Here is a 27,960-nt window from a genome sequence, read left to right on the forward strand (position 1 = left end):
TGTCACGGACAACTGAGGATTCTAGATTATCAACCAGGGATCAAAAACCAACACAGGTACTACTGAGACCAATTCGTGGAGCCAACAAAATAAGTTTCTCATGTCTTGATGTCAGAAACCAGTTATCCTCTTACATTCAGCCACACAAATGTGCCGTGGACTCCTCACAAGATTATTTTTAAATACCTAAGTTTACAGAAGAAGCCAATTATACTGAAACACAATTACAGTACACTGAACAAATTTAAGATTAGGGAAGTTTATTCTGTACTGAATAACAGAATCTAAGTAGGAAATCCACTAGCGACCATAATTTCAGTTAGAGGTTAGCAAAAATAAAGATTTAAGAGGTCTTTATCTTTCCCATCCAGGTTGACATAGTCCCTAAATTCTATTAAGGTTAAAAGGCCTTCATAAATGAATATCATCTAAAGTAGCAGACACCACCTGCAAGTCTCTTACAGAAGGTTGGATAAGGCTGAGCTCCTTTTGTTTGCTTTTCTTTCTCCCCAGAGTCTCATCTCCCTTTCAAAATTACCACTGCTCTCCGAGTAATCTTCCTGTAACCTCCCTCTGGTCTCTAAGGTTAGCTCTACTCTCTCCATTCTTACCCAGCTCCTTCCCTTCTCCTTACAGTGCTCTAGAGGAAAGAAAATAGCAGTCAATTAGCAAGTCATAAGAAGGGAGTTCCAGCCCTTCCATAACCATAAAAAATATCTTGCATTTATATTATATCTAGCCATTAAAAAAAATTGTGTCAACATATATACAACACTAAATTTCCCATTTTAACCACTTCTGTGTGTAAAATCAATTACATTCACAGTATCGTGCTACCATCGCCATCATCCAATATTAAAATTTTTTCATCACCCAAACAGAAATTCTGTACCCATGAAACAATAACTCTATATTTGTCCCCTCCCCTCAGGCCATTATAAACTGTAATTTAGTTTCCATCTCTTTGAATTTGCGAATTCTAGTTATTTCATATAAGCGAAATCATACAATACTTGTCCTTTTGTGTCTAGCTTGTTTCACGCTACATGTCTTCAAAGTTTCGTCCATGTTGTCACATGTGTCAGTCAGAACATCATTCATTTTTTGTGGATGAATAATATACTGCATTGCATATATAACCTTGTGAATTTTCAAAGAACATTTTACATAATTTTCTCATTTAATCCTAAAAAAACAAAACAGTGAAGTGGGCAGGACAGATATTCACATCACTAGTCACAATAAAGGAAAACTGCTGAGATGCTAAGCAATTGCTCAAGGTCACACAACTGTCATACAATAGGCAATATAAGTCATGGTGGAGCAATCTCAACCTCAACTGCTAAAAGGACTCCAAACATGAGGTGGCCTATTTAATATTCTTAGAACTACTGGGATGGCTGCTTCAGATTTAAGTAGGGAGTAAATGCTCGACAAACAGTTACAAGTCTTGGGAAGAAGATGTGGCTCAAGCAACTGGGCTCCTATCTACCACATGGGAGGTCCAGGGTTCAATTCCCGAGGCCTCCTCGTGAAGGCAAGCTGGTCCATGCAGCAAACTGGCCCAAGTGGAGTGCTGGCCAGTGTGCAAGCTGGCCCGAGCAGAGAGCTGGCACAGCAAGATGATGCAACAGAAAGAGCCACAGAGGAGAGACAACAGGAGATGCAGAAGTCCAGGGAGATAAGAAGGTGCAAAAGATTGAGCACCTCTCTCCTACTCCAGAAAGCCCCAAGATCGGTTACCAGTGCTGCCTAAAGAGAAGATAAACAGACACAGAAGAACATACAATAAATGGACACAGAGAGCAGACAACCGGAGAGTGTGGAGGGGGGAAGAGGGGATAAATATATAAATCTTTTTAAAAAGTTGCAAGTCTTACTCTGAGTCCTAATCCTCCCATTACCAACCTGGTACTGTAAATCCTCTGACTCTGTCTCTTTTATAGAGTAGGAATAACAATGATGAGTGCCTGGCCTTACCTCTACAGAGCTCCAGTAAGCAGCTCTATGTAAATGTTTATAAACTGTGAAGCTATCCTCACTAATAATAAAGAATACTTTACAAACAAACAGTATAGGGAACAGTCCTAGTGTTGCTGGTCACCCTTCTCTGGGACCCACAAATACATCCTGTGCTCAGAATAGGACACAATCCCTAGGAGGTAAGGGGACTGCCGATACATTCCCTCTCCTATGGTGCCAAGCATTTGTAAATATTCAGTGGAGACAATCTGATTCCTGTGGGTATATTTAATAACTCCAGCTCATACCCCAGTGATACACCTGTCCCTGGCAGGCGGGGAGAGGGTCTTCCGCTACGGTGCACAACAGAGAGGGCCGCGGCAAGTTGAACCTGTGATGCCCATGGACTGAGACCCACTGGCTATGGAAAACCGACGCCCACCAGTAAAGCCAACCTTGCTCCATCTCTCCTAACCAGATCCTAAACGAGTCGTGCTTTTGCTGGTGACCCCACACCTGTCAGTGAATCAACGTCTCTTTAGGTATCTCTCCTTCTGACCTACACAAACAAAAAGGCAACACAGCATGCATTCATTCAATAAATAAATATCTCAATGCCAACAATGTGCCAAGCACTGTTTAAGTGCCAAGATGAGGATACAACAATAAATAAAGCAGAAAAGGCCTTGCTCTCATGAAGCTTACATTCAATAAGGAGCATAGGAGACTGACTGTAAATGTATAAGTGAACCTAAAAATACTAGCCATAAGCATTACACAGGATTTTTAAATGGGTTATGTCACTAAAAGTGACTCGAAGGCCACTCTGAACTAATGGTCAAGAGAAGCCTCTTTGAGGGCATGGCATTTAAGCTGTGCCCTAAAAGGCAAGGAGCCAGAAGTGCATAAACTCGAAGTGAGCATCCCTGGCAGAGTAAAAAGCTAGTATAAGGGGTTTCTAAAGAGGACACAGGATGGACCACAGCACCTCGAGACTCCAAATCCCATGCTAACCAGTTAAAACACACTGACTCTAGGGTCAAACAGACCCCAGGGCAATTGCTTGCTAGTTTTATGACCTTATACAAAATATTTGATCTCTAAAAACCTCAGTTCTTTCATCTTTGATAAGATTGTTTGTGAGGATTAAGTGAGACTATGCCTGAATACACTCAGCACAATGCCCACAATACACATTCAATAAACATCAGCCACTATCATCACATGAGCTATCTCATACCTTGCCATCTCCTTCTTCAGTACTCCAGGGATGTTCAGCTCATGTCTCAATATCCCAGGATAAGGAGGAGGGTATTTGTGCCACATCTCTTCTAGAAAATATTTCCTATCTAGCCCACCCTTTCCCATTCTGGAACAATGCCAGCATCACTCAACAGGGCCTGCCTGCTGCCTTGCAGTAATTTACTTTTTTTTTTTTTTTAAGATTTTTTATTTATTAATTTCCCCTTCCCCCACCCTCATTGTCTGCTCTCTCTGTCCATTTGCTGTGTGTTCTTCTGTGTCCACTCGCAATCTTATCAGCAGCACTAGGAATCTGTGTCTCTTTTCGTTGCGTCATCTTGCTGCATCAGCTCTGCGTGTGCGCGGCACCACTCCTGAGCAGGCTACACTTTTTTCATGTGGGGCAGCTCTCCTTACAGGGCATACTCCTTGCGCATGGGCTCCCCTATGCAGGGGACACCCCTGTGTGGCATGGCGCTCCTTGCGCCTATCAGCACTGCTCATGGGCCAGCTCACCACATGGGTCAGGAGGCCCTGGGTTTGAACCCTGGACCTCCCATGTGGTAGGCGGACGCTCTATCCATTGAGCCAAATCCACTTTCCTGCACTAATTCACTTTTAACACAAAACCTGAGCAGGAGGCCTCATCAGAGACCCTGGAATCACCACCAGTCTCTGCCATAGTCACTTGAGTGACTATGGACATATCACAATCTCTCCAATGGTTAAAAAAATTTTGCTGCCAAAGGACTGTTCTGAGGATAAAATGAAAAGGCTTTGTAAATTGCTGAGGCTCTGCATTTACCCTCTCATACTGTACAGGCAATGCTCAATTGTGAGTGCTTTCCATGAGCTGCCCTACAGAGGTTGTCCCACTTGCCCGTCTCAACACTAGATTGTTGGCACTTCAGTCCAGGGATTCTGTCTCATTTGTCTTTGGGTTCACAGACCCAATAAACATTAGCTGAATAAATCAGCCACTTATTACTCCAATGGACTGTGAACTGCTTGATGGCAGAGGCTGTCTCCACAACAATTTAGAGCAGGTACTTAATACATCTTTATAGATTGAATGTGTGTGTGGACATCTTGTCTTCTGGGTTAGATGATAATCCTCTCAAGGTCAGGGCCCATGTCTCATACTTGTTTGATTTCCGATAGTCTGGTACACAGCATTTCACATAAAAATCACTCCAATATTTGTTGAATGAAACATCAGGCCAGCAAGGGGCCTCTGAAGCAGATCTCAAAGTAAAGAGAACAAGCTCCTGTACCAGTTTTGCAGTAGCAGGACAAAAGCACAGCACAGCAGAACAGCAAGCTGGCTGTGAACTAACAAAAAGAAAAACAGCTTTGGGTCACAGGATAATTCAAAGTATGGGTAAGTGAGAAGATGTTAAAATAGTCACCTAAAAAGTAAAACACTCTCTCTTCCTGAATGATTCTTACTTTTTAAATACAAAAGCCTTAGAAATTCATTCTTTAGGAATGAGTCTTGCTTTTTTCCTATTAAAACCTACAGTTTCAGGTATACTTTCTTGCTGCTACAAAACAAGATGAATGTAGCACAGACTTATTTGACATGTTTTTAGTACAGCATATACTACTTTAAGAAAATCCATACTTATAAAATAGAATTGGCACTATATACTACAAAATATTACTCAATTTAAAAACCACCAATGGAGAGAAACTGAGAAAGTTAACAAAAATGCTAAAAGGTACGAATAATTGCCAACTAAAACACAAATCAGAAATAAAGAATTTCTGAAATGATTAATAGAAATATAAGGCCACAAATTTTTAAAATTTACAAAAACATGATCTGTATACAATATTTTGAGGCAAATCATCTACTTGAAACTCAACCCAATATTCTTCTCTTACTGGGCAGAAGACTATTTCTCCACCTCGCCTTTAACCCTACCTCCACTTGATACTGTATTGCTTATGCCACTTCCAGAGCACACGCTTTCTACTTATTGCAGTCACCAGCACAAGGATACAAATTCCTTACAGAAAGGAAGTATGCCATATCATCCACAGCAGAGAGCAGTACCTTGTATATAATGGGTGTTCAATAAACGCTTGATGAATGATTATCAAAAGGAAGATTCTAAAAGGAAGATTCTACTGAACCTATTTTAAAAAGAAGATGCCAGGAAGCAGATATGTCGTAAGTAGTTGGATGACCTTCCACATGGAAGGTCCCAGGTTTGGTTCCAGTGCCAACTAAAGAAGTCAAGCAAGACAGCGAGTTGATGTGATGGGCTGGTGTGGCAAGCTGACACAACAAGATGACACAACGAGGAGACACAATGAGAGACACAGCAAGGAGGGAGCAGATGTGGCTCAAGTGATTGGGTGCCTCCCTCCTATGTGGGAGGTCCTGGGTGCAGTTCCTGGTGCTTCCTAAAAAGAAGTCAAACAGACACAGAGAGCACACAATGAACAGACACAGAGAGCAGACAGCAAGTGTAAAACAAAGGAGGGAGGGGATAAATAAGATAAATTTTTTTAAAAGTCAGTGTCAATTATTCCAATGAAGTAACTTGTCACTGATATGCTCAGCTAATTTGTCTTGAAAATTAAAACTGAGAATGCTTACCACCAGTTAAATTTATTTCTGTTTTTAATGTCTTCTACTGAATAACCAAATAGGACATCTTGTATTTCTGCAAAAAATTAACCTCATCAAAATATAAATAAATTACTTTCTAAGACATCAACTAAAAAACGCTAAGGAGATACCGGGATTGAACCCAGGACCTCGTACATGGGAAGGAGGTGCTCGACCACGGAGCTACATCCACTCCCCAATGAGAGTTGGTTCTTTTCTTTGTTTGTTTTTGTTTTTAGAGGAGGTACTGGGGATCAAACCCAGGACCTCGTACATAGGAAGCAGGAACTCAACCACTTGAGCTACATCTGCTCCCCTTGCATTTATTTTTAAAACAAGGTTCTTTAGGCATATAGCCAAACCAGTCAGTGACAAAATCCACTGTTTTGAATCTTGCTCAAGGTCTCTACCAAAGCATAATAAGACTTAAATCACTAGATAAACTCAATGGTAATAAATATAACATTTCTTGTCTACCCAGCATTTACAATAGTATTCATACCTGGTAGGCGTGCTCCATAAATATTTGCTCAAAGAATGATATTCATAACTATCTCATGGATTTCAAAGGTAAGCCACAGATATATTTGGGAGCTTCTTACAATGCTCATATCCACCCATGGAGTCTTTCAAAATATCACTATCACCTTACAACTTAAGGTTAAGAGAACTAAGCTATCATGTGAAACTTTCTCAAGCCTGCTTTAAGTGATGAATTAAGATGCATTCTCGGGAAACGGACTTTGGCCCAGTGGTTAGGGCGTCCGTCTACCATATGGGAGGTCTGCGGTTCAAACCCCGGGCCTCCTTGATCCGTGTGGAGCTGGCCATGCGCAGTGCTGATGCGCGCAAGGAGTGCCTTGCCACGCAAGGGTGTCCCCCGCGTGGGGGAGCCCCACGCGCAAGGAGTGCGCCCGTGAGGAAAGCCGCCCAGCGTGAAAAGAAAGAGCAGCCTGCCCAGGAATGGCGCCGCCCACACTTCCCGTGCCGCTGACGACAACAGAAGCGGACAAAGAAACAAGACGCAGCAAATAGACACCAAGAACAGACAACCAGGGGAGGGGGGGAAATTAAATAAATAAATAAATCTTTAAAAAAAAAAAAAAAAAGATGCATTCTCCTCAGTATAAAAGAGTAAATAGTCAGATAACTCAATCTTATCAATATTTCAGAAGTCATTAACTAGCCTTTAATAGCAAAGAAATACAGGTTTCCACTCATTCAGCAATCCCACATGTCCCCTATTAAATTAAGGGCAAAATTTCTCAAAGTAAATTTGACATAAACATTTCTAGACTTTTAAGCCTCTTTCTAAATTATAAATGGGCAACAGGGAGATGTGGAAATTACAAATGGGGAGAAGGATGTGACCATTATCTTCTCTGGAAAAGTCCAGTATCTAAAGTCAGTTGGGGGGGGCACTTTAAACACAAAGAAGACTTCTTCCGATGTCACAACAGTTGGTCCTGCAGTTTCTGACAAAGAGACAGCACATTTCTAGTAACGGAATGCTCCTTCTTTCCCAGGTCAACCCATTATGCTCCTGGATAGCTCTGGCTCTAAAAAACATTTTAGCTGTTATCAAATGACTCTTCCTCTGGCTCCAGCTTCATCCCAGGGTGGTGAGTACAAAGCTCTTTCTAACATAAAGAACTGGCATCAGAATGTTTTCAACTTGTTTTCACAATACACCCTACCCTTCCCAATTACCATTCAAGAAAGAGACAATGAATTCAAGGCATGAAGACATCTCCCCAGTAGAAAGATGCTTTTCTTTTCCTAGAAGCATTATTTAGCACAGAAGCATACAAACAAAATCTCATAGGTAACATGGTTTGACAGAAATACAGCAAAAGTAATCTGTGCATTCCTACTACTTCCCATCATTACTTCAATGACTCTTGCTACACAACATTCCAATTGTAAAAAGCTAAATTTGTCACCTACTAACTATATTTTTAAAAGGATGTGAAGTACTAAAAATACCCAAGTACTTTGGGGGCCAGATTGGATAGGTTTTTCAGCTTCCAAAAATCTAAATCATGACATGGATGGGTATGGCTTTACTGTCATTCATTCAACAAATACGCAGTGAGGGCCTCCTCTCTCCTGGACACAGGACTGCGCTGTGCACCAGGGATACAGTGAGAGCAGGAAAGACTTAGTCCTGATTCTAAGGGAGCTTTGTTTATAGAGGAGACAGTCAGATTATCCACAAACAGAATCACAAACTGAGAAGAGCACTGGTAAGCAAAGTACAGGATGCCATGAGAACACGTAATAGAGGAAAACTAATCTAGCCCGGGAATTCAAAGGAGGATTTACTGAAGAAAGTGATGTTTAAACTGTGATCTCAATGCAGGTCATTCACATTTATGTAAAAACAGATCTCCATAAAATGAGAGCATTGATCCAATAGGCCTTGCTACCTAACAAAAACTTCATAAAGGGGAGCGTGTGTGGCTCAGGGGCTGCTTCACATGTATGAGGTCCTGGGTTTAATCCCCAGTACCAGTACCGTCTAAAAGAAAAAAGAAAAAAAAAATCCATAAGAAAAGGAGGGGGCGGGGCAGGGGACAAAGTATGCTGCACAGTGCTTGAAGCTAGAGGTTGAAAGTTCTTTGGGAGACAGTGTCTTGCTTACCTTTGACTCCCTCACATCACCCTGTCTAATACAATTACTATTACAGCAGTCACTCAAATCTTTGTTGAAATGATTAGTGTCTGTATTAAATCAATGTTTATACTGCCTTAGTTAAGCAAAATAAATTCACAAAACTACATCCTTCACACAAGGGAACTCCTTTCCAAACTTCCTCGATTGTGAGAAGCAGATGCTATCTCCCTTACAGGATTGCTGTGAAGATTAAATGAGATGCTACACGGCAAAATGCCAGGGTAAATTCTAAAGTGCTTTGGAGTACATGATATGTGTGACCAAAATGCTTGTCCAATCACTTCTCACTAAAACAGTTCTCTAGATTCAGTTGTGTTTTAATTCCCTTACCCTGGGAAAACTTTTATTACAGGTTTGTGGACCTCTCTAGCCTTGGTTTTCTCTGGGGGTGGGACTACATAAACACTAAGGTCCCTGCTAGCTCTAGAATCTGAGAAGTAAATGTTTAAAAAGGACAAGATTACACTCTTTGGCTTAGGTTTTAGACTACTTACTCATCCTCTCCATTCTCCAGGAATGGCAGCACATAGTACATGATTTAAGTTTTTTAAAAGACCTATTTTCACTCATTTTACATACAAATTTAAGTTGAATTTATTCATCCAAATGACCTTCTGAATGATCCATATTGTTGTAAAACTATATTCCTCAAGGAAAAATGGGGGGGAGGGGGGTGGGCAGTAGAAATAACCAACTGCCAAAAACAAATTTACAACTCCTAATAACAAAAAATAAATCTTGGTTTTCTGATTAAGGATAAATTGCTTTTTTATAAAATCAGAAATTAAAGAATCCCAAAAACAATATATGCAGAAATAACAAAAAAATAAATGCAAAGTCATTTGTGGAAAACAAAAACAAAACAAAATTACAATGTCTAGGAGGGAGCTGAAACGTCCACCATTTAATGTAAATGTATTTATAAGACATGGCCACATGCAATTTTACAAAAAAAGTTAAAGTGCTCAAATAAATTATGGAGGTAAAGGTAATTTACATGTTCAGGATTTGTCTTAGGATCATTTTTTGGGGTGTAGTTTTGGAAAAAACTCTTAGTTTTACCCTTCAGTGAATAGTGTCCTATTGAAAGAGAGCACTGCTCTAACCAGACTTTCAGGCAAAAGCCCTGTTTTATGATGCAAACCAGGACCAGAAAAGGCTCATCATTAAAGTGCTTCAGAAATATAAAAATATAAAAGTACGTAAGGTTTTAAAAGAAAACTTTTTAAAAGGGAAATGCCTACATTGTCAATGAATTTAGTTTTTAACCACTTTGTATTTTTATATCAATATAAATTTTAATAACTTAAAATCTAAACTTACTTCCAGAGAAAAAGCTGATCCTTTCAGGCCTAATATCAATGTCAAGATGGCAGCTTCCTGTTCGACAGTCACTCTAAATGCTTATTTTAACTGTTTTGCACCTACTAAATGATTCTGGGTTTTAAAATTCACCACAGCCATTATATTATATCAATTACAACATATGCACTACAATATTCTTTTTTTAAAAGGAGAAGACAGAAGTTAAATACCATGTCCAAGGTTATCCAACAAGTCAGTCACAAAATTGGGACTACAACTAAAAATTCACCTCCAAGATTACTAACTACTTCATCTTTGCGCAATTACAAAAGGGGAAAAAAGGGTAAATGATTTACTTTCTTAACTTCTAATGGCATACTCCAAACATAATAATATGCTTATTACAAATGCCAACCAAAAAAAGATTCACCTTGAAAGAATAAGAAAACGTGATACATTCAGATACCATGAGAACTTCCCTAGTTCTCATAACCAAGCAAAACACTACTGGATCTGGAAATACTAAATCCTAGGGAATGTTCACTCTTCAATGTGCACAATTAAGTTTCATTCTAACCGAACACCTGTAAATTAATCTTTTAACATCTTTTCCCAAGCCGAGGTGCTGTGGGGGTACATTAATTTCCTCACTCTTCCAAGAGTTAAGTCAAAGACCATAATCTCAAAAGCAAGCAGCTCTCAATGAGAACACAGTTGTGTAGTCAATAGGGTGGAATGGGGGGGGAGGCTCTAATAAGTTGCTGCTTTTAAAGAGATATTTTTAAAGAATGTTTACATACTTCACAGAATTAATGTTAAGTCGCCCCGCCAAGAAGGAAAGTTCCTATAAAGTAGCTTTTAAGGTATATCTCTCCCTGTTTGGGACATAGTCTGACTCGTTGGACAAGATTAATCTGAGTACGCTCACACAGAACCAGCTCAGTTCGTTGGCAACATCGTTTCATTTCAACCTCCCAACCGTAGTACTCAGCCCTTCCCACACTGTAAGGGACAAGATAATCCTCTTTAACAATCTCTCAGGAAAAGGCTTCCTCGGCGGAGACGGCGACAGCCGTCCTTTCTCGGATGTTTTTGCAAATAGAAAGTGTTAAAACCACAAGGAGAGGTTCTGAGGAAGTGTCAGTGCGGTAGCAAGTGGAGGAGCCCTTCGTGCCGAGCAGTCCTTTCTGACCTAGTCTCAGTCCTCGGCTTCTCAACCCTGGTTCCGCCTTACAACAGACCTTCCCAAGCCTTCCTGCGCCCCCGTTCCATAACCCAGGGCGAGACTCTCAGCCCTCCTGGGAGGCGACGCGGTCTGAGCAGACAAGACCGCCACCCCACCTCTTCCGGGGACTCGCAGGCCCGCTCACCGGCCCTGTCAGAGCCTGACGGACCTGCCCAAGGGGAGCAGCCCACTCCTCTGGGGCTTCTCAGCCAGAACCCCACACCCCATGGGCCCTATCGACCGCCAACACCTCCTCACTCCTAAACAGCCCCTTTACTCGGGAGCAACCCAGTGGAGTTACCGGCCCACTCAAAAGTAAGAGCGACGGCCACCCCTGTCGGTCACCCTGGCCCCCGCTGTCACCGCCCTGTTCCCGGCCTCTGCCCACGCCGCTGGCGGGCCCCGGTGACGCCCGGGTCGGTACCTTGCGGACCCCCTTGTAGATATAGAAGTAGAGCTCCCGGCCCACATTGAAGCAGAGGCGGTCGCCGTTGCCAGACTGGTCGTTGAGGTTTACGAAGGAGACGCGGACAGGGTTGGATCCCTGTGAGTTGAAGGGCACCCGGTTGGGGCGGCTGTACTCCGAGTGCGGCAGCAGCTTGTACAGACCTTCCCGGGTGGTGAATTGAGTCTTAATCTCGTTCATCTCCTTCCCTCCTCCCTCCGTCGCCATCTTGGAAAGCAGCGTTCATCCTGCCCTAAGTGCCCGGATCACGCCCACTGCGCAGGCGCCGTCCCTGGCTCTCGTCCCCCACCCCCCCCGCCCGCCTCTTCTTTTTAGCCCCTCCCACCCGCTGGTCGGCACCGCGGAGCCGGGCCGAAAGGAAGGGGCGGGCTTGTTTACGGCCCGACTGCGCAGGCGCGCTCACCTGGCGCGCCCCGCCCAGCGGGGCGCCCGCAGGCTCCTCCTCTCGGCGCGGCCTCTGTACGGCTTAGAGGGCTGTGGGCCAGTTCCCGCGACTCGGGGCCGGAACGGCCGCTGCTCTGCCACCCTGTACGGGAAGAGCCGGCCAGAGGAAGCCGCGGCGGGGCTGGGCCCAGAGTGCTGAGGTGAACTTGGGGCCGCCGCCTCCTCAGCGTAAGGGGCTCTGGGGCCCTGAGGAGCGGACGGGGAGAGCCGCCTCGAGAATGCCGCTGGATTCGGTCAGCCCGTGGGATCCTGAGGGCAGAGCGGGAGGCCCAACGTATTCGGCCTTCGGGGTGGGTGTGGGCGCGCCCCGACGCTGGGGGGAGGGGGCGGCTTCGCCTCTCCTGCGCCCTGCCTCGACCCCCCGGGACCGTCAGCGGCGGAGGGCCGGGCGGACCCTCTCGACTGTCTGGAGCCCTCGGTCGGAAGCCCCTCTGCACCTCCTGGGGTCGGCTTCCGAGAACGGACCGAAGGTCTAGAGTTTTACGCTTCTCTTTCTTTTGGGGGGATGCGGGGAGGATATAAATACATTCAGTTTATGTATTTGCAAGTCAAGTATCTGAATGATTAGTGAGCATGGCTAATTTAAGGAGAGCGGGTTGTGTTGGCGCTTCTGCTCCTTGGCTAAAGTTGGTCTTCATCCGAGAGTGTTCAGAGAAGTGAGGGGCGGGAAGTGGCTTTGGGAACCAGAGACTGAATCTCTGCAGGATTCACTTATCTTGCTCAACAGTTAGGAGCCCTCAATAAAAAAGAGGTCATTGCCTTTTTTTTTTTTTTTTTATGGCCTAACAGGAATCTGAGAAAATATTTACTGGAAGATCCATAGGTATAGTTTTTAAAATATGCTAGATCTAGTCATGCGGGGAAACGCACCCGTGTTAAAGTAAGATTAAATAGCACCATTTTATACCTGCGTTTCTTGGCATGTTACAAGAACAAGAAGGCTTCTAAGTGACACATTCTGATAGAATTCCAAAGGGGAAAAGCCAACATGTATTACACCAAAGACTGAACTGTTTTTTGAGGTGCACATCCTACCTGGAGGGCCACAAAAGAAATCAAGGGAGGGAAATTCTTAAGTAAGAGGTGTTTAGTGGAGTGGGTGTAGTTCAATGGTTGAGTGCACACTTCCAGGTACGAGGACTAGAGTTCAATCCCCAGTACCTCCTAAAAAAAACTATTAATTTCAAGTAAGGGGTGTCTGAATCATAAGCATCTTATATATTATAAAACAAGTAAACAGCCTGTAGAAGCTGTGCCAATGATGTAATAATGCATTTGATGTTGTCGTCCTGCAGCTTGTGCATGTTGGCAAAAAAGTGCTAGACTAAAATACTACTTAATAAATCCCTGAAATACTTAAAATTTTTGTTATAGTTGTTTTGATGTCATCTGCCTTTCTCTAAAAGTCAAATAGATATCAGAAGCCTTTTAAAATACCAGGATATGTTCTGTGGTCACCATGGATTTATCCCAGTCTGTTATAATTGTGGTGTTTTACATTGAAAATTCATATTTATAATGATCACCTTGAGAAATAGTGACATCCTGAATTGTAAAAATAATTCACCTGTGTTCAAAGTAATATTTTGGGGAAGGGGATGTGGCTCAAGTGATAGAGCTTACACCTACCATATGGGAGGACCTGGGTTCGATCCCTGGGGCCTCCTGGGGACAAAGAAGAAGAGAAAGCATGCCCACACGGCAAGCCAGTGCCCACACGAGTGCCCGCGTGGTGAGCCAGTGCCTGGGTGAGTGCCCATGTGAGGCCTGCGTAGTGAGCCAGTGCCCTGCACAAGTGAGTCACACAGCAAGATAATGATGCATTGGAAGAGAAACAAGGGTAGAGTCAAGGTGAAGCACAGCAGAAACCAGGAACTGAGGTGGCACAATTGATAAGGAACCTCTCTCTCCATCAGAGGTCTCCAGGATTGAATCCCGGTGAATCTTAGAGGAGAGAAAAGAAGAGGAGACAATACAGACAGCAAAAACAGCAGGGCGGGAGGAGGGGAAGGGGGGGATATAAATAAATCTTAAAAAAATAATATTTTGGGGACGGGGATGTAAACAAAAATTTTATTACCTTTGGTTAACAAGAACATTTAATTACTCAAGCATTTTATTAAGGTTTTAGTCAACGTATCTTCTTACGATCATAATAGGTTGCTGATTTTCCCTATCAGAAGCCTTCAAATAATCTCAGTTCTTAGTACTCCCATATTTTTTTTTCCTACTCCCAAGGAGTCCATAAATAACTCCCATATCTATATAACTAGGCCTGACCTAAGGTTCAGCTCTAAATTTAATTTTCAAACCAGGCATTTCTAAATGAATTTGGGCCTCAAACTGATCAGTCTCTAAACTTTATCAATTCCCTTTCTGTTTCCTCAAAGTTGAATCATAATGAGTTCATGAATGATTTCCTTAATTTCAGGTTTTCTACCAATTTTCCTACTATAAACAACCACCAAGTTAATTTTCTTAAAAACACTACATTTTCATAAAACACTGCTTTAAACATTAAAGACCAAAAACTTTGAATGACTAGCAATATCCAGAGAATTAAGTAAAAATCCAAGCAATTCTCAGCCTGTCCCTTCCCTATCACGTAAATCCTCCATTACTTCAGACTGTACTGCTGTCACTTTTCAACTATTTCCCTTGCCCAAAAGACTTTTCCCTTCTTCATAGGCTGTTCTTCAAGAACTAGCTTAAGGCCCATCTTCACCAAACCTGTCCCAAGCACTTGGTGATAAAACCATACTGTACTTTAAACCAGGGGTTCTTAATTCAGGTTCCATGGCTGTTTTCAGGGAGTGTTTTAAGCCCCTGTAATTGTATTCAAAATTATATGTATATATGTTCACTTATATCAACAGTCTGTAGCTTTCATCAGATTTTCAAAGACATGTGACTACCTTCCCAAAAAAGTTAAGAAATCACTTCTCCATATTTCTCTGGCAATTCTCTGAGCTTTCATTTGTCATTTATGTAATATGCTACTATCCTAATGTTATCTTCTTTTGGTGTTTATTAGCATATCCTAATATCTTATATTGATATTTATCTTTTAATGCATATATGCTGCCTTTCAACTAGATTGTAAGCATACTCAAGGATAAGAGAAACCTTGTTAAATTCTTTATACCCTCAAACATTTATTTGAGCACCTCTAATGTGCCAACTCTTCTGTCCTTTGGGATGTGTCAGTAAACAAAAATCCTTCACTTATGGAGCTTATGTTCTTACAGGGATAAGACAGAGGATAAGCATATATATAATGATCAATGCTAGGGAAAAAGTAGAGCAGTGTAAGGTGGATTGGGAGTGTGCTGAATAGTTTGCAGTTTCTAGTATAATTGTCAGGATAAGCCTCGTTGAGACTGACATTTCAGCAAAGACTTGAAAGAGGTGAAGGAGTGGACCATGGGAAGAGCTGGGAAAAGAGCAGACCAAGCAGAGGAAAACTCCGCAGCAAAGGCCCCCAGAATAGGAAGGAGTGTGCCAAGCATGGTCAATGAATAGCAAGAAGCCTTTGTGACTCGAGCAAAGCGAGCAAGGCAGAGTAGAAGGGGGAGGCCATTTAGGAGGCTAGCTGCAGTTAATCCAGGTCAGTGGCTTGAACTGGGGGTGCTAGCTGTTGAGATTCTTAGATATATTCGGAAAGTAAAACCAATAGGATTCCTCAGCAATTTTGATGTGGCTTGTAGGAGAGATGGAGGAGTCAAGAATGACTCCACACTATGCATAAGCAACTGGAGAATGCAAATAACATTAAACCGAGATGGGGAAGTCTGGGAGGGAGCAAGTTTTGAAAGGTAAATCAGGAGTTCAACTTTGAACATGTTGGGAATAAGATGTCTATTTAACATTCAGAGAAAATGTCCAGGAGGCAGTTGAATAATCAAGTCGGGGAGAGGTCTGAGCTGCCAGTGTGTATTGCCAGTCATCAGCACAAAGATGGTATTTAAAGTCTTGATCCCATCACCAGGGAGTGAGTGTAGATAAAGAAGAGGACCAAAGCCTGAACCATGGAACTATTTAAGACAGGGAGAAGAGGAATATTTGTTGATGACTTAAAATATACCAGTTTTTTTGCGAGCTAAAGAGAGTATTCACTTTAGTCCAACCTTATCTTTTTTCAGATTCAGAAATTAATCTATTAAGATGATTAAAAGCATGTTTTCTATTTTAACTTTGAGGAAATGAGTTTTTGCTGCACTGACCTTATAAAGAGAAATAGGCATGGATGGATATTTTTAGGAACCAACTTTGAAATCGTATCTGATGCACCATGTAAAATAACCAATTTCTCAAATTTACCTCTTTGGACATTTTGACTCAGTACATCCTTGTAAGACCATTATGGAGCTTGAAAACAAATTTGGAAAACATCAGTATAATGTACCTAATACACCACTCCTACTTTCTGCTTCAACTTGCAGAATGTTAAAACTCATATACCAGCAGAATTGCCAAATTATATTCTTAAATAAATAGATCTTGTACAAACCATCTTATTCTCTTTTATAGTGCATTTATTTATTTTTAATTGTGAGAAATTATATATCACATAAAAATCATTGTAACCATGTTAAGCAAATAACTCTTTCACATTAAGTACTTTACTGTATATAACTTTTACCACTGTCTAGTTCCAGACTGTTTTCATTATCCCAAACGTAAACTCATACTCATTTAGCAGTAATTCCCCATTTTTCCCTCCTCCAATCTCTGATAATCACCATTCTGCTTTCTGTCTCAATGAATTTGCTTATTCTAAGTATTTCATATGAAAGAATTATACGGTATTTGTCCTATGTGTCTGACGTATTTCAATACGATGTTTCTAAGGTTCATCCATGTTGTAGCATGTACCAACACTTCACTTTTTTTTTTACGGCTGAATAATATTTCATTTTATAGATATCCCACATGTGGGATGCTTCTACCCTTTTGGCTATTGTGATTTTATGGCTGTGATGAACATTGGCGTGCAAACATCTGTTTGAGTCCCTACTGTCAATTCTTTTGGGCGTATACCTATGCATGGAATTGCTGAAACAGATAGTAATTCTATGTTTAACTTTCTAAGTAACTGCCAAACTTTTCCACCATGGCTGTACCATTTTACATTTCCACAAACAATGTATGAGGGTTCCTATTTCTCTGCATCCCCACCAACACTTCTTATTTTCAGTATTTTTAAAAAATAATAGCCTAATAGCCATCCTAGTAAATGTGAAGTGGTATCTCATTGTAGTTTAATTTTCTTTTTTTCTTTTTTTTCTTTTTTTGAGGTAACCGGAACTGGAGATTGAACCCTGAACCTCGTATGTGGGAAGTTGGCACTCAACCACTGAGCCACATCTGCTCTCCTCTCATTGTAGTTTTAATTTGTATTTCTTAATGGCTAATAATGTTGAGCATCTTTTCATATATTTATTGGCCATTTGAATATCTTCTTTGGAGAAATATCTATTCAAATCCTTGCCCCCTCTCCTTTTTTACACAAATGAACACAGATTGGTTAAATGATATTATCAAGGTCTTCTTGTTAATGAAGAAAATGAAGAAGAAAAAAATAATATATTCATATCTCATAAAACTAAATCCCATATTCTTTTTTTACCTTTAGCGTTGATATAGTACTTTCTTTGCTTTTGCTATAAAAATAATAACATAGTTATTATTGTTAATTACAGTGTATAAGTTAAAATAATTATATTTCTCCCATGTATTGTCATATTCTTAGCTTGTAATAAATGAACATTCCTACATTTGTTACTAACCATAATCCTCATCTACCGCCAAATCACTGTTATATGGTGCCTAGATTATCCTCCAGCTGTCCTCCAATTAACATTAACCTCCCTAGACCACACATTTCAGACAAGTTTATATCCATAAATCAGCAATTTGTTTTACTCATTATGATATGCTGCCACCAACTCTATCCATTACCACTTATTTACAATTGACCATATTAAACATTTTAGGTATATCCAGCATCCGCTCCCCCTTCCCAACTCACATTCTGTCTTCCACAAACCTAAACTCCACAGTCCAGCTCCATAAGTCTACTTATCATATTTAGTTCATATCAATGAGACTATATAATACACTTCCTTTTGTATCTGACTTATTTCACTCAACATAATGTCTTCAAGGTTTCTCCATATTGTCATGTGCTTCCCCAATTCATTTCTTCTTACAGCTAAAGAGTAATCCATCATATGCATATCCCATATTTTGGTTATGCATTCATCAGTTGCTGGGCACATAGGTTGTTTCCATCTTTAGCAATTGTGAATAATGCCACTACAAACATCAGTGTGAAAATACCTGTTCGTGTCCTTGCCTTCAGTTCTTCTGAATATATTCCTAGTAATGAGATTGCTGGATCATATGACAATTCTATATTTAGCTTCCTGTGGAACTGCGAAACAGTCTTCCACAGAGGCTGTGCCATTTTACACTCCTACCAACAGTGAAGGAGTGTTCCTCTTTTTCCACATCCTCTCCAACATTTGTGGTTTTCTGTTTGGGTTTTTTTTTTCCCTTATTTCTTTTTTTGGTGTCTGGTGTGAAATGATATTTCAGTTTTAATCTGCATTTCCCTTATAACTAATGACATTGAGCATCTTTTCATGTGCCTTTTGGCTGTTTGTAGTTCCTCTTTAGAAAAATGTCTATTCAAGTCTTTTGCCCTTTTTAAAATTGGGTTTCTTGACTTTTTATCATTGACTTGTATGATCTCTCTTTTTCTTTTAAAGATTTATTTATTCCACCCCCCCCCCCCTTTGTGTGTTCTCTGTGTCTATTTGCTGCGTCGTCATCTTTGTCCGCTTCTGTTGTCAGCAGCACAGGAATCTGTTTCTTTTGTTGCATTTTTTTCTTTTAAAGATTTATTTATTCCACCCCCCCCCTTTGTGTGTTCTCTGTGTCTATTTGCTGCGTCATCTTCTTTGTCCGCTTCTGTTGTTGTCAGCAGCATAGGAATCTGTGTTTCTTTTGTTGCATCATCTTGTTGTATCAGCTTTCCGTGTGTGCAGCACCATTCCTGGGCAGGCTGCACTTTCTTTCGCGCTGGGCGGCTCTCCTTACAGGCGCACTCCCATACTCCGGGACACCCCTGCAAGGCACGGCAATCCTTGCACGTATCAACACTGCACATGGGCCAGCTCCACACAGGTCAAGGAGGCCTGGGGTTTGAACTGCGGACCTCCCATGTGGTAGACGGATGCCCTAATCACTGGGCCAAGTCCACTTCCCTATGATCTCTTTATGTAACTTGAAAATCTAACCCTTGTTGCATGTGTAGTTCCCAAAGATTTTTTCCCATTGAGTTGGTTGCCTTTTCACCTTCTTAACAAAATTGTTTGAAACACAAAAGTGTTTAATTTTGAGGAAGCTCCATTTATCTATTTTTTCTTTCCTTGCCCATGCTTTGGATATAAGGTCTAAGCAACCACCACCTACCTACCACAAAATAGTGAAGCTGTTTCCCTATGTTTTCTTCTAGGAGTTTTATAGTTCTGGTTTTTATATTTAGATCCTTTATCCATTTTGAGTTCATTTTTGTATAAGGTGTGAGATAGGGGTCCTCATTCTTTCTTTTAAGATACGGATATCCAGTTTTCCCAGCATCATTTTTTGAATAGGCTGTTCTGACCCGGCTGGGTGGATTTGACAACCTTATCAAAAAATCACTTGATCATCAACGTGAGGGTCTATTTCTTGATTTGATTCCATTGGTCAATCTGTCTATCTTTATGCCAGTACTATGCTGTTTTTACCACTGTAGCTAGATAATATGCTTTAAAGTCAGAAGTTAGAGTCCTCCAATTTCATTCATCTTTTTAAAGATATTTTTGGCTATTCAGGGGCCCTTACCCTTCCAGATAAATTTGATAATTGGCTTTTCCAGTTCTACAAAGAAGGCTGTTGGAATTTTTATCAGGATTGTGTTAAATCTATAGATCATTTTGGGTAGAATTGACATCTTGGTGATATTTAGTCCTCCTACCATGAACACAGAATATCTTTCCATTTAGACCATCTTTGGTTTCTTTTAGCAATGTTTTATAGTTTTCTGAATATAGGTCCTTTATGTCTTTGGTCTTGATTCTTTTTTAAAAAATATTTATTTCTCTCCCCTCCCCCACCACCCCAGTTTTCTGTTCTCTGTGTCTATTTGCTGCGTCGTCTTTGTCCGCTTCTGTTGTTGTCAGCAGCATGGCAATCTGTGTTTCTTTTTGCTGTGTCATCTTGCTGTGTCAACTCTCCGTGTGTGGGGCACCATTCCTGGGCAGGCTGCACTTTCTTTTGCGTTGGGCGGCTCTCCTTAAGGGGTGTACTCCTTGCGTGGCACACTCCTTGCGCGTGGGGCTCCCCTATGCTGGGATACCCCTGCGTGGCACGGCACTCCTTGCGCCCATCAGCACTGCGCATGGGCCATCTCCACATGGGTCAAGAAGGCCCCGGGCCTGAACCATACACGGACCTCCCAAGTGGTAGACAGACGCCCTAACCACTGGGCAAAGTTCACTTCCCTGGTCTGGATTCTTTATTGTGTACTCTATTGTAAATGGAATGTTTCATGACTTCCTCCTCAGATTGCTCATTAGTATATAAAAACACTATTTAATTAATTTATTGAAGTATACCACTCGTGCATAAACAAGTATATAACAATAGTGAACTTACAGAACAAACATATATAACATCATACAGGACTCTCATAACTCAGCCGACCACCAGTAACTTGCATTGTTGTTAAACCTTTTTAACTAATGATTAAAGAGCATTGTCAAAATATTATGAGAAGATTACACAGCTTAACTGATAGAGGGTTCGCCTACCATATGCGAGGGTCCAGGGTTCAATACCCAGGGCCTCCTGACCCTTCTGGTATGCTGGCCCATGCACAGAGCTGCCGTGTGCAAGGAGTGCCATGCCATGCAGGGGTATCCCCATGTAGGGGTGCCCCACGCGCCAAGGAGTGCACCCCTCGAGAGCCACCCCACGTGAAAAAAGCGCAGCCACCCAGGAGTGGCACTGCACACATGGAGAGCTGATGCAGCAAGATGACACAACAAAAAAGAGATGCAGTTTCCCAGTGCTGCAGAGAATGCAAGCGGACACAGTGAATGGACACAGAGAGCAGACAACGGGGGGAGAGAAATAAACAAACCTTTAAGAATATATATATATATATTACTACTAACCAAAGTATTTTTCCCCAACCAACCCTATTATTATTATCTTAATATCTTTTATATATGAACATATATAAACAATTAAGTGTATAGTAAAAGTTGTGAACCTACAAAGCAAACATGCATAACTTCATACAGGGGTACCTTATATCAACCCTCCACCAACACCTTGCATTGTCATGAGATGTTTGTTACAAACTATGAAAGAATATTTCAAAATCTTACTATTAATCATAGTCCTTATCTTACATTTGGTGTGTTTTTCTCCCAACCCACCCTATTATTATTTTTTAAATATGTTTTTTTGTGACAGAAGTTGTAAACTTATAAAACAATCATGCACACGTGCAGAATTTCTAAACAACACCCCTCCACCAACACACCACACTGTGGTGGAACATTTGTTACAGATATGATAATATCATCTGATTGTTACCATGTCTAGAGTGTACATTTGGCTCACATTTTCCATATTGTGTCATTGCCAACACAGTTCATCTTTCATATAGATGCAAGGATATTATATTATTACTACTAACCACAGTCCATAGATCAGCTGTATTTTTCCCATGCTTCTCCACATTCCCAACACCCTGCAGTAGTGATGTATATTTGCTCTAGCTCACAAAGGACACTCTTGTATCTGTACCATCAATCACAATTCTCACCCACCTCTTGGTTTACTGTGCTATTCAACTCCTAGATTATTCTCTAGGGTTCTGTCAATTGGCATTTACATAACTAAACTACCATTTTCAGTCACATCCCATTTATAAACTAGTGTTACCAGCTACCCTATACATTTCCACACTTTTACAGTAAAGCTAATTAAAACTTCTACATACTTTAAACATCAGTAGTCCATCTCAGTCCTCCTATCTCCTTTAAGAATCCACCACCTACCACCAGGTTCTTGAAGATATTTTCCTACAATTTCTTCTAGAAGTTTTATGGTTCTTGCTTTTATTTTTAGGTTTTTGATCATTTTGAGTTAATTTTTGTATAAGGTGTGAGATAGAGTCCTCTTTCCTTCTTTCGGCTATGGATATCCAATTCTTTCAGCACCATTTGTTGAATGGATTGTTCTGCCCAAGCTGTGTAGGTTTGACGGGCTAGTAAAAAAATCACTTGACCATACACATGAGGGTCTGTTTCTGAACTATAAATTTGGTTCCATTGTTCAATGTGTCTGTCTTTAGGACAGTACCATACTGTTATTACCACTATAGCTAGATTTAAAGCCTAGAGATAAGGGTTCACTTTTCCTTTTTGTGATGTTTCTGGCTATCCAGGACCCCTTACCCTTCCTAATAAATTTGATGATTGTGTTTGCAGGTTGTTTTGGGTTTTTTTTTTAATGCTGGTGGACTTTTTATCGGGATTGCCTTGAATCTGGATATCAATTTGCAAAATTGACATCTTAATGATATTTAGTTTTCCAATCCATGAGCATGGAATGTTCTTCCAGTTATTTAGACCTTTTTAAATTTCTTTTAAAATTGAGTTGCAGTTTTCTGCATACAAGTGCTTTTACATCGTTGGTTAAGTTTATTCCTATTTTAGTTTTATCTGTCATTTTATTTTCAACACTCTTTTGACACTTTTAGTTACTTTTATTTATTTTTTGTCTTTATTCATTTTTTTAATATTACATTAAAAAAATATGAGGTCCCCATATAGCCCCCACCCCCTCTTTTATTGATATAATGTTCATTTCTGGACTCTCTTCCAGGCCTCTTTCTCCTGTCTTTTCTTTTCAGGCTCCAGCACACCCTTTAGTGTTTCCTGAAAATCTGGTCTCCTGTTTAGAAATTCTCTGTTTCTGTTTATCTGTGAATATTCTAATCTCATAAAAATGCTATTTATTTTTGCATATTAATCTCATATTCTGCCACTTCACTGAAATCATCTTATAGTTCTAGTAGCTTTGTTGTAGATTTTTTGGGATTTTTCTAAAAGTAAGAAATCATATCACCAGCAAATAGCAAAAGTTTTACTTCCTCCTTTCTTATATGGGTGTCTTCTATTTCTTTTTCTTGCCTAATTGCTCTGGCTAGAACTTCTAGCACTATATTGAATAACAGTGGAGAGAGTGGGCATCCTTGTCTTGTTCCTGATCTCAGAGGGAAAGCTTTCAGTCTTGCACCCTTGAGTACAATGTTAGCTGTAGGTTTTTCAAAAATGCTCCTAATTGTATTGAGAAAGTTTCCTTCTATTCCTATCTTTCGGAATGTTTTTATCAAAAAAAGATGTTGTATTTTGTCAAATGCCTTTCTGCAACTATTGTAATTGTTCATCTTGCGTACCTGGTGTAACGCCCATTTGAGGCTTACTTGTCCAGAACCTCGACCTGTGCCCATTACATCTCCACTTCCACTTCCAACATGTGGTTCCGAGCCATGTGTGTGCAGCAACATGTCAGCCCTGCTGCCCACCATCATGCCCACCGTCTGCAGGGCCACCACAGCAGTCATTTTTCTTCTCAGATTGGGAGATACAGGGCATGGATGGGCAGAAGCCTTTGCAGGTATCAGAAGTTCTCATATCAGATATTCCTCCCTGCATGCTCCAGGTATGCCTGTTACATTAAATATGAACATGAATATATCTTCTTCTTGTTTTGATATTGGATTTTTGCCTGATTCACAAGACAACAAACCTGGAATCAAGCAGGCAGCAGAAAATGTCAAAACTTTGATAGACCAAGAGGTGAAGAATGGAATTCCTTTTAACAGGATTTTTTGGGAGGATTTTCTCAGGGAGGTGCTTTATCTTTCTAGACTGCTCTTTCAACACAGCAGAAACTGACAGGTGTCATTGCACTCAGTCACTGGCTTCCACTTTGGAAGGGTCCTATCAGTGGCACTAATGAAGATATTTATATTCTGCAGTGCCGCGGAGATTGTGGCACTTTAGTTCCCCTAATGTTTCGTTCTCTTACTGCTGAAAGGCTAAAACCATTGGTAAATCCAAAACCTGTGAGGGCATGATGCACAGTTCATCAGGAAATGATGGATATCAAGCAATTCATTGATAAAGTCCTACTATCAGTTGATGGATGTCACTAAGCAGCCTTGTATGGAAGTACACCAGCATCATTGTAGTAGAGTAGAACCTTTAATCATGACCAATCCTGAAACCTCTTGTTTGCAGTGTTAGAATGTTTTGCAAATACATACCAATGACACAGACTAAATAATGTCTCCTTGTGGGAAATGTAGGTGCTTTCGAGTTTCTATACATGTATTTGTATATGATCCCAGAGTATACTAGTATTAAAATAGGTGAAGCAGCTAGCTTCTTTATCTTAAATGTAATTCAAAAAAATAAAATACTGCAGTCAGAAATTTCATTACATTATTTGCAAATTATTCGTGTGCTTACTGAAAGTTTGTTCAGTTATAGATGAGCAGTTAAGTTATAAATTATTAAAGAGTGCTGTGACTTAGATTATGGATTTATTCCAAAATTGCCTAGTCACATACAATGTACTTATATATGTATTCTTATATACATAATAATAATGAGATGGTATTGTTATTCCTAATAAGAATAAAAACTTTTAAGTGTTAGTGGAATAGTAATATTATTTGCTGTCCTCAGTTAATGGCCATTTTATTTGGGGGACCAGTCTTTTTTTTAACTGTCATCTCCATTTAATATTCTTTTCTCCTCTGGAAAAGACATGTTCTTCCTTTATTATCCTTCAAAGGAGAACAAATAACTGTCTCCCTGCATAGACGTCTGGTGTTAATGAATCCTGTAATTTGACATTCTGAATCACAGACATATGGTATTTATGATGTATTTATATATATAATGAAATCAGACATGACTTAAAACTTATGTACTGCTTTATTTCTTCAACTGTATCTTAGTACAAATTTACACTTATTCAATTAGACTCTTTAGTTCAGATAATAGGAATAATTTTGTGATTTTAATTTTCTATCATCAACTGGAAGAATAATTAGATCATACTCTAGTATGTTCTGAAATATTTATGACTTGATCTTAAAAATTGTAATTTCTAAGATGATTTGGCCTAAGATCATTATCCTTGTAGTATAGAATTTGTTTACTTACTTTGTACATGTTTGAAACCAACTACTGTAGAAAATTAGATCCATCCAAAAAATTTTGCTTTGTTTTTGTCTGCCAATGACTTTCTTTGAAATTGTGACTTTATTCAAACAATTTTTTTTTAGGAGGTACTGGATATTGAACCTGAGACCTCGTACATGCAAAGCAGGCACTGAACCACTGAGCTACAGCCGCTCCCCTTCCAATGATTTTCTTAATTATATTTTGTGCAAACATAAAAATATTAATTTTTAAATTTTATGTTGTCAAAATTTTCAAATTACTGGTTAAAAAATTATTTGGAAGCAAATTTCTGGGTAATAAAGTTTAGTCAGAACTCAATATAGAATTATCTCATTATTTAATATTTTAATTGAAATGCGGTATTTTTGAACTGTTAATTTTTTGGCTGTATTCCAACTGGTCAAAACAATGCTGGAATAGCATCTTTGTAAACAGATGCTAATTAATCATGGAAATAATTTGGCAGTGTATAATATAGAATGTTAATAATTAAGCCTGTCTGGATTAAAAAAAATTTTTAAATAAATTGCTCCTTCTTTAGCCAAACATATGTAGGAACTTTCTTGTTTGTTTAACTTAAAAATAAAAAACAACTTTGAGTCTTTTAATCTTCTGGTTAGCAGAAGTGCTATTTACCTGATCAACGTGGTAAACCTTTAAGAACAATTAAGAGTTCCCTTTGCATTTATGCTTTAATATTTTCCATCCTTTCTCATTTTTAACTTATAAGTAAGGTGCCAGTTATTGATGAAAATACTTAGAAACCTACATTCCTTTCTCCACAAGCAGATCTAATAAATTATCTCAAAATTTAGTAGTCTATAGAAGGTTTTTTCCTAAAGCAGAGTGACCAGTTGTGCTATTTTCCAGAGTACTTTCTCTGCAGCCTAGCATTTAAAAATACAATCACATAAGTATATATAATGAATATCATTAATATATATTTACAAGGTTTAAAAATATATCTTTAGTCAAGTACTCTCTTTGAATGGATTATTTATGGCAAAATTTATATCCTTGCTGCTTTTCTTTTTTTTTTTAATGCTTTCCCTCAAGGTCAGGAATAAAAATGAAAAGTATGGAAAGTATAGTTGGAAAATAAATATACTTTAAAAATATAAAATGAATTTTGACACAGTATAAGCAACTTGTAAACAATCATTTACAAACTCATTGTCCTTTACTTTGAGGAATAAAAACAGTTATACAAATCAGCAGTTTCTTATTTATGGTAAAATATATTATTCTGTTGAAAATTTTTGCTGTAATATAGGACAATGTAAATCATTTTCACAGTTTCTATCAATGTGAAATAAAATTTAATTCTGACTTTTTGTGGAAAAAACTCACTTGACTGTAATGTATAATTTTCTTAATGCATTTTTGGATTTGGTTAAAACGTATTTTGTTGAGATTTTAAAAATATGTATTTGTATTTTTTAACTAGAGAATTTGTGAACTTAGAAACAATCGTGCATAATGTACTGAATTCCCATACAACACCCTCCACTAACACCTTACATTGTTGTGGAACTTTGGTTAAAGATTATGAGAGAACATCATTAGACTTGCCATTTGTGGCAGTTTGATATTATTTATGAATTCCAAAAAGAGCTGTAGATTATGTTTGTAAACTGATCTGTTTCTCTGGGTATGATAACCCTTTGATTATATTAGATTCAACTGAGATGTTTAATTATTTTAAGATTAGGGCTTTGATTCAACCATATCATTGGAGTGTGAAGTGTGACTCAGTTTTGAGTCCCTGATAAACAGGCTCTTACACTGAAGTAGATACACAGAGAAGATACACAGAGGATCGTGCATCCCCAGAAAGAAAGGTGAGACTGATGTTTACAGCTGACCTTGTGAAGAGAACAGAGCAGCTGAGCCTGGAAAGAAACAGCGCCTGGGAAGAAAGACAAGCCTTATGCCAGCCTAGAGCTGAGATGAGAAGAAGCTGGGACAACAGAGCCTTAAGAGGTAAGAGGAAAGCTGAACCGTGCAGATATCGGCAACCATCTTGTCCACACATGGCAACAGACTTTGGGTGAGAAAATACCCCTTATGGTACTTTAAGTTGGACTCTTTAGGGCCTGATAACTGTAAGTTTCTACCTCAAATAAATACCCTTTATAAAAGCCAAAAGATTTCTGATACTTTGCATTAGCACCCCTTTGGCTGACTAGTAAGACCACTTACGGAGGATTTTTGCATGTATATTCATTAGAGAAAGTGGTCGGTAATTTTCTTTTTATGTCATATCTTTGTTTGCCTTTGGTATTAGGGTGATGTTGGCTTCATAGAATGAGTTTGGTAGCATTCCTTCCTGTTCAGTTTTTTAAAATAGCTTGAGCAGGTTTGGTATTAGATATCTTTGAATGATTGGTTTAGTTCATCTGTGAAGCCATCTGGTCCTGGACCTTTCATTTTGGGGAGGTTTTGGTAACTTTGAAATTCTTTTACTTGTGATTGGTTTGTTAAGGTCTTCTATTTCTTCTAGGGTGATCGTGGGTTGTTTGCGTGTTTCTAGGAATTTGTCCATTTCATCAGTGTTGTCTAGTTTGTTGACATACAGTTGTTCATAGTATCCTTTTATTATTTTTTTAACAAGTCAATTATATTCATTCATATTAATAAAGCATACAGTTCACCCAAAGTGTACAATCAGTGGTATTTGGTGTAATCACATTG

The 27,960-nt window shown here is 39.6% G+C and overlaps 1 protein-coding gene and 1 pseudogene across 4 annotated transcripts in view; one reads left to right on the top strand and one right to left on the bottom strand.

The window, feature by feature from the left end:
- The window catches only part of WDR20 (WD repeat domain 20), a 70,609-nt gene extending 58,832 nt beyond the window's left edge, over positions 1–11,777 (bottom strand). For 3 of the 4 annotated variants that reach the window (XM_004454128.4, XM_058291481.2, XM_058291476.2), the window contains exon 1: positions 11,456–11,750. In XM_004454128.4, the coding sequence (XP_004454185.3) occupies positions 11,456–11,704 (249 nt within the window). In that variant the 5' untranslated portion in view covers positions 11,705–11,750. Of the gene's footprint in view, positions 1–11,455 lie in introns of all 4 variants that reach the window. The other variant, XM_058291487.2, reaches the window with a different exon arrangement.
- A 135-nt stretch (positions 11,778–11,912) lies between these two features.
- LOC131277212 (acyl-protein thioesterase 1 pseudogene) lies at positions 11,913–27,925 on the top strand (annotated as a pseudogene).
- Positions 27,926–27,960: the final 35 nt, after the last annotated feature.

The sequence above is a fragment of the Dasypus novemcinctus genome, chromosome 3 (assembly GCF_030445035.2).
Source record: "Dasypus novemcinctus isolate mDasNov1 chromosome 3, mDasNov1.1.hap2, whole genome shotgun sequence".
NCBI classification, from domain to species: domain Eukaryota; kingdom Metazoa; phylum Chordata; class Mammalia; order Cingulata; family Dasypodidae; genus Dasypus; species Dasypus novemcinctus.